This window comes from Myotis brandtii, unplaced genomic scaffold (genome assembly GCF_000412655.1).
Source record: "Myotis brandtii unplaced genomic scaffold, ASM41265v1 scaffold334, whole genome shotgun sequence".
Classification (NCBI taxonomy): Eukaryota; Metazoa; Chordata; class Mammalia; order Chiroptera; family Vespertilionidae; genus Myotis; species Myotis brandtii.
In genome coordinates this window covers 1125856-1133675 of record NW_005362885.1, presented here as the reverse complement: position 1 = coordinate 1133675, position 7820 = coordinate 1125856, and the positions used below count along the sequence as shown (strand labels likewise).

At 54.5% G+C, this 7820-nt stretch overlaps 1 protein-coding gene across 1 annotated transcript; it reads left to right on the top strand.

The window, feature by feature from the left end:
* The first annotated feature begins 5181 nt into the window (after window positions 1–5181).
* Window positions 5182–6552, top strand: ISG15 (ISG15 ubiquitin-like modifier). Its single transcript, XM_005871298.2, has 2 exons — window positions 5182–5609; window positions 6000–6552. Exons 1-2 carry the CDS (start codon window positions 5607–5609, stop codon window positions 6489–6491), a joined length of 495 nt encoding a protein of 164 aa, XP_005871360.1. The 5' UTR covers window positions 5182–5606; the 3' UTR covers window positions 6492–6552.
* The last annotated feature ends 1268 nt before the right edge of the window (window positions 6553–7820 follow it).

The window sequence follows — 7820 nt, the reverse complement described above, 5'->3', positions numbered from 1 at the left end:
GCGGCCCAGCCCCCGGGACGCCGCCGCCTGCAGCGCCCACGAAGGACCCGTGACACGTGGGGTGGGACCCAGCCACTGGGCAGGAGAGAGAGCGCTGGCCAAGGGCATAGCAGTCAGGGTGGCTTTACAGCACCATTAAATGATGGCACAGGACCGGTAAGGGTGCAGCCGCGGGCAGGTAGAGTGACGTCACCAGTCAGATAGGATGACGTCATCAGACAGAAGGTAAACCTGTCCCAGGTGAGGCTGGCGAGGTCACCAGATAATCAGAGATGATTGTCTCAGGGTGAAGGTAGGTGATGACACGAGCCAATGGGGTGACTCATGGGACTGGTGATGTCACACCCTGGGTTTCAGGACTTCAGGGTCAGCCCCAGCAACGTGGAGGGACAACAGCTACGGTTTTGTTTATTTTAAAGAGACAAAGTGGGGAAACGGGGCTATGCTTATTTTCTTTTTAAAAAATATTGATTTCAGAGAGGAAGAGAGAGACAGAAACATCAATGATGAGAGAGAATCATGGATCGGCTGCCTCTGCAGGTCCCACACCCGGGATCAAGCCCGCAACCCAGGGCATGACGGGAATCGAACCCGGACCCTTCAGTCTGCAGGCCGACGCTCTATCCACTGAGCAAAACCGGCCAGGGCTGGGCGAGGCTTAGTTTCGTGTTTGACGTGGTTTTCATTTTGAATTGTGTCGCGGGAGCGCTATTGTGTCCTGGGGCCTCCGGCCGTTGCCCATGTTTCCAAGGCCCACGAGCCGGCCTGGCCTTGGGACTTGTAACCGGAGGGAGGCAGGCGGATGAACAGAATCACTGCTCCGCTGTAGGGACAGACGGACTTGGGGTGCGGTGCGGGGGTTGCTGGGGGAGCGGAAGCCCTTCTCCCGCTGGGGCGTCCGGGGGTCTTCAGGGAAGTAGGCGGCAAGCGAGGCTGCAAGGGGCGCACCCGGAATCAGAGGGACGGGGGAGGGGCCGAGGGGGCTTCCGGCCCCAGAGGGGGGAGGGGGAGCCTCGAGGGGCTTTTCTGATCCAGAGAGAGAGCCGACTGGCTGCGCCCAAGGGTCACCTCGCCTGCTGGGAGCCTGCCTAGTGGTGGCGTCTAGGGCGGCCCTGCCCCAGCACCCGCCCGGGATCCCAGTCAAGCCCCGCTTGCCTCCGGGAAGCCTCTGGTATCCTGGCGCTAAGCCGGCCCCATCGGAGGTCATTCTGGGGCACCAGGTGTGGCGGGAGGCGCTCAGATCCTCCTTGCCACACACACGTGCCTACACGGGGGTACGGGGGTGCGGGCCTCCAGATTGGCCTCAGGCCCAGCTGCCGCTCATGAAGGTGAGGCCGCCCCCACCCCCTCCTTCTACTGCCCCAGAGGAGCCAGTGGAGCTGGGCAGGGGGTGCTGGGAAGACTTGGGTGACAGACAGATCCACCCAGAACCTCCTGGAAGCACTGATGGGTCCAGTGCCTGCTCGGACTAGGCCTGCCGGCCAGGAGGTCTCCCAGACCTGCAGCCCCCACTCCGCGCCCCAGGGGCCACCTGGACCTTCTCCTCCTTCTAGGCTCTTGGGGAGAAGCTGGGGACCCGCACTTCCTGGAGGGGGGGCGCTGGGACCAGTCTGGGGGGTTCTGGACCACCCCAGCGGCCCACAGAGACCAGATAGGCAGACAGTTCAGATGGGAAAGACTGGCCTGGGAGCCCTGTAATGACCTTTCTTTCCATTAGAGTTGTCAGCTGGACTCGCCCCTGTCCCTGTTTCCTGGCCTGTGCGATAGGTTATCTTTCTCTTTTTCCCGGGGTCATTGGGAAGATGACTGAGATCCTACTTCGGAAACACCCAGAACATAGAACTGGACACATGTCGGCGACACTGTTACTGCCCAGGAAGCAGGCAAGAGAACGGGAGGGGGGGGCAGGGGGACTGAGGCAGGGAGGTGCTGCCTGGACCCCTTTCCAGAGAGGGAGGGATGCCTCCTCCCGGAGTCTCCTCAGGCCTGTGACTGAAGGAGGTGCAGGAAGTGAGCCACCTATATCTTGGGGGGGTGGGGGAGGTGCAGGGAACATTCCGGAAAGAGGGACAGGCAGTGCCAGGAACTGGGGCAAGAGCGAGCCAAGTGCCAGAGGAAAGGAAATGAGAAGGAGCCAGGATGGCCACTGTCCCCGTGTGTGGCCAGCTTATCACTCTGGGGACCATGGGGAGAGGGACAGAAGCAGGACCACTAGGCTGTACCTGCAGGAGCCCAGGTGAGAGGAGATGGTGCCCTGGGCCAAGTGTGCAGGGGTGAGTGGTGAGGATGAGAGGTACTTGGGAAGGTGTTTGGTCACTGCGGCTGTTATATATGTGAAGGGCTTCAAAATACAATCCATATATATAAAAGCCTAAGCGACTGAATGACCGGTCAACCAGTCGCTATGAGGTGCACTGACCACCAGGAGGCAGACGCTCAATGCAGGAGCTGCCCCCTGGTGGTCAGTGCGCTCCCACAGCCTACCTCCTGAGGCCCACCAACCTCCCATGGTCCCCGCCCCCCAGCCTGACCCAGGTGGAGGGACTCCACCCGTGCACGAATTCATGTACCGGGCCTGTAGTCAAGAATATTAAGTTACATATGCTGTTTTAAAGGTTTAAGGAAGTTTAAGTTCGTTTATAAATAAGCCCCAATATTAACCAAAGGCCCCTTTATGAGGCTGTTGTGATTTCATAAATAGAATATTAAGGTTTGGGACCAGAACTTAACTATTTTGTGTCCATGTTGTTAGGTGCAACCTAATATTTTTTTTAATGTACTTTTACTGATTGCAGAGAGGAAGGGAGAGGGAGGGAGAGAGAGAAACATCAATGATGAGAGAGAATCATTGATCGGCTGCCTCCTGCACATCCCACACTGGGGATCGAGTTTGCAACCCAGCCATGTGCCCTGACCGACTCGAATGGTGACCTCCTGGTTCATAGGTTGACACTCAGCCACTGAGCCCCGCCGGCTGTGCCACTTCCACGTCCTTTTAGTTAATATTTGTATGACATGTCGCTTTCCATCCCCTTTTAAATTTCCTGTATCTTTATATTTCAGATGATTCTTGTCTTCTGTAAACCACATAAAATCAGACTCTTTTTAATCATGGTCATTTAGTCCCCCTGATTTCAGACCCCTGGTCTGCAGCGCTGTGAGGGCATACATTTCTGTTGTTTTAAGCCACGGGTTTGTGGTTGTTTGAAACATGTACTCCACAGGTTCTGTCAGTTTGCCTCTGTGGTTTTCAGGTCCTCCTGTTGACAGCAGAAGACATTTGGTCACAGGGGACAAAGGAACTAAAAATACCCGAATGTCACGTATCAAGAAATCAGCAGGGCATGAGTGGAGGTGGGGTGGGGGGGGGGGCAATGGGGCAATAAGGACACATAGGTAATACCTTAATCAATAAAGAAAAAAAGGGAAAGAAATCAGCAGACATATAAAGCATGTTTAAGAATGGTCATGGGGAGGTTAGGGCGTTTTAACTTTCTGTGTATTCTTTTTATTGTTTCAAAAAATGTTTGTGGTTTTCTTTTTTGTTTGTTTTTGTTTTTCCTCTTTGTGGTGTATATATATCCAATATTATTTATGCAAGGAATGGGGCAAGATATAACTTAAAATAATTTTTAAAAAGTTTTTAAAAATCATTTTTGTGTGTGTTAACAATTTTGGTGCCTTATCAGAGTTTTGGGAGATGGAGGGGAGGAATGGTCAAGGTTTATATTCAGCCCAGACGGTGTGGCTCAGTGGTTGACTGTCGACCCAGGAACCAAGTCACTAGTTCAGTGATGGCGAACCTATGACACGCGTGTCAGAGGTGACATGCGAACTCATTTTTTTGGTTGATTTTTCTTTGTTAAATGGCATTTAAATATATAAAATAAATATCAAAAATAGAAGTCTTTGTTTTACTATGGTTGCAAATATCAAAAAATTTCTCTATGTGACACGGCACCAGAGTTAAGTTAGGGTTTTTCAAAATGCTGACACGCCGAGCACAAAAGGTTCGCCATCACTGCTAGTTGATTTTGGTCAGGTTGCAAGCTTGATCCCCAGTAGGGGGGTGTGTGAGAGGCAGCCGATCAATGATGTTCCTCTCTCATCATATAATGTTTCTGTTTATCTATCCCTCTCCCTTCCTCTCTCTCTAAAAATTAATAAAAAACATATTTAAAGATTCATATTCAAAACATTTTGTTTTTGCCACTCTTTGACTTTTTGTTGTTGTTAACCCTCACCAGAGGGTATATTTTTCTTTGATTCAAAAGAGAGAAATGGAGAGCAAAAGGGGGAGAAAGAGAAAGGAACATGGATTAGTTGCCTCCAGTACTCACCCTGACCCAGGATCGAACCCAAAACCTGGTTATGTGCCCCATATAGGAGTTGAACCAGCCCCTTCGGTGCACACGATGCCGCTCTGACCAACTGAGACACCAGCTAGGGCTGTTTAACTTTCTGAGGAATGTCTGTTTTCCATAGCAGCTGCGCCATTTCACATTCTCATCAGCAACCTATGAAAGTCCCAGTTTCTCTACATCCTCGTTAACACTTGTTCTATTATTAATTACTAGTAGCCCGGTGCACGAAATTCATGCAAGAATAGGCCTTCCTTCCCCCGGCTGCCGGCACCGGCTTCCCTCTGGCACCCGGGACCCAGGCTTCCCTTGCAGCCCTGGCTTCGCCTGGAAGGTCGTCTGGTCTAATTAGCATGTTATGCTTTTATTATTATAGATTATTATTATTTATAGTCATGCTAGTGGGTGTGACATATCTCGTTGTGGCTTTAACTAGCATTTCCCTAGTGCCCAATGATACTGAGCATATTTTCATGAGGCTGTGCCCATTTGTATATTTTCTATGGAGAAATGCCTGTTCAAGTCCTTTGACCAATTTTTAATTGAGTAATATTTTTGTTGTTGAGTTGTAACATTTCTTTTTATATTATGGATACTAGACCCTTATCTGACATACGATTTGTAAATATTTTCTCCCATTTTTGTGGGTAGTCTTTTCACTTTCTCAATAATGTCCACGAGTTCATTTTTGTAGAAAATAAAAGGTACATCTCTTTCATTAAAAAAAAAAAAAATCTGAACAAATATTGGTGACCATCCCTGGTGGTTTGGGTTGTCACTGTTTCGTGTTATTTCTGAATTAACCGTGACAGGATGTTCTAAGTGTGTTACTTTCGCAAGTTGGTAAATGGAAAGTGAAACTTTCCCATCATTACTTCATGTCATTATGGCTTTTGTTGACGTGCAGGCTGTTTGGGGGGTTGGAATGCACACTCCTGGGGAGGAGGCCTGGTGCCCGACCCTGGGCCTGGCAGGTGGGTGGCAAGTCCCTGCAAGGATTCCTTACGGTTCTCCTTCGCTTTGTTCCTGCCACTGGCTCCCAGGCGAGCCTTTGGGAAACGGAAACTGAAACTGAAGCTGAACCGGTGCCTCGGAGGCTGCTCGGACACGCCCCCTGACGTGTGCGGCTCAGGCTCAGAAAAGGGGTGAGCCGCCGGGGCCTGCCGGAGAGGGAGCTGGAGCTGAGACAGTGCACTCATCGTCGTCTCAGGACCTGTGGAGGACCTGGCATCAGAGCCCACAGCCATGGTGAGGCGGGTGACGGGCTGGACAGGTGGGCTGGGCACCAGTCCATTACTCTCTCCCTCCCTGTGTGCCAGGCAAGCGGAGCTGCTCCGAGCTCCCAGGTTCCTAAGTTTGACACCAGGGTCTGGGTCTTGGAAGGTGGGTTCTGCCCAGTGGCTAATTCTGAGGTCCTTTGGGGGACATCTTAGCTAGTGAAGGGAGACCAAGTAGATGGTCAAGGGAGACTGGCCGTTCCTCCCCTTGTTCCTCTGTCTCCTGCACTGGAGGTCTCTCCTGGTGGATGGAGAGGACACAGAGGGGGGAGCAGGGTCCAGGGCCCTAGGAGCTTGCCCTGCGACCAAGGTCATGGGTGTAGTGGTGCCAGGGGCTCTGAGCTCTGTGTGATGCCCACAGGGCGGGTACCTGAAGGTGAAGATGCTGAGCAAGGAGTTCCAAGTGCCCATGAGGGACTCCATGCTGTTGTCGGAACTGAAGCAGCTGATCACCCAGAAGACCCAAGTGCCTGCCTTCCGGCAGCGCCTGCTGGTCCAGGGGAGCAATGCAGTGCTGCAGGACGGGGTTCCCCTGGCCCACCAGGGCCTGCGCTCCGGCAGCGAGGTCGTGCTGGTGGTGCAGAGCTGCGACAAGCCCCTGAGCATCCTGGTGAGGAACGACAGGGGCCAGACCCCAGCCTACGAGGTCCAGCTGACGCAGAAGGTGGCCAAACTCAAGGAGCAGGTGGCTGACCGGGAGAGCGTGAACGTCGACCAGTTCTGGCTGAGTTTCCAGGGGCAGCCCCTGGATGACGAGCAGCAGCTGGGGGAGTACGGCCTCACGCCCCACTGCACCGTGCAGATGAACCTGCGCCTTCGGGGGGGCGAGGAGGGGCCAGGAGGGCAGCGCTAAGAACCACCACCGGCGAGTCCCTGGCCGAGGGGGCCCATAATAAACGTTGATGCAAAGCTAACTGGCTGCCTCTGTGTCTTCCCTCACCCCTGCCCTGGCACTGTCACCTCTGCTGATGAACCTGGGGCAGAGGTGGAGGAGGAGGAAGGCAAGTGGACCCAGGGTCCCTGGGTGGTCACAACCCGCAGCTAAGTAGGATCAAACTAGTAACAACATCCCCCCCCCCCCCCCCCCGAGAGACTGAAGGTGCGTTCCCACACCTTTGGGAAATTAACTTCTAGAGAAAGAAAAAGAGGCCTCGCTGGAGTCCATCCCTGGCCCAGGTTGAGCATGGCCAGACCCCGCACAACTGGCCCCACCCAACGTCCAGGTCAGCAGACAGCACAGAGGGGGGGAGGCCAGGTCAGGCTCCAAAGGGCACAAGGCGATGTCTCCAGTGGGATCAGCACCCACGGAAGCGGTGAGGGAGGGAGTCCCTGGGTCAGCTGGGAGGTGGGGCTCCGGGCCTCTCTGTCCTCCGGGACCCACTAGCCCACTCTGTCCAGTCTGCATTGGTCTGGGAGGGGTGTGGACAGGGCATGAACACTCACTGTCACCACTGGTGACCTGCTGAGTGGAGGCTGTGCCTTCGGGGTTTCACTTAATGGAGAGGCTGTGGCCGAGGGAAGGGCGCCTGAAGGGGGGCTCCCGTGGAAGAGCTTTGGGGAGCACCGCCTGGCACAGGCTGCGAGTGCTTCCACACCAGATGCCCCTCCTGTCCCAGTTCCCAAACGAGGCCACAGGAGCCAGGCTGAGCCAGGCAAGATGGGGTGACAGAACAGACACCTCTGGGCTAAAGTCCGAGATTCTGGGGACACTCAGACCTCAGCTTTCAGACTCTTCGGGGGGATTTATTTGGCTGGAGACCCAGAGCCCCCTTTCTGGTCTGTGGGAGTCTGTATTTGGGCTGGGGGTGAAGCAACCTCAGGTCTGCCTTGCCTGGGACGGGTGTGTGTAGACACACAGGTGTGCCTGTGGGGGGCTCTCCACGTCCCAGCCTCATTTCCTGGGCCCCACCCTCACCTCTTCACTGCAAGTCAGCAAGTGTAAGCACACACCTGATGCCGCCCCCCTTTCCTGAGCCCCCCACAGGGTCTGGAGGAGGAGGGGCCTCTGCATAGCGAGCCCTGCCTCGCTCCTGGCCCTGAGCTCTGTGGTCGGAGTGGTGAGGGGCAGATCCAGCCCTGGAGGAACAGAAGGGGCCTCCGCCCGCTCCCCCTCGGTCGGCAGCCAGGCCCGGCTCCAGTGTGGACGTTCGGGATCGCAGGGTGTCCCCGCACTCAGCCCGGC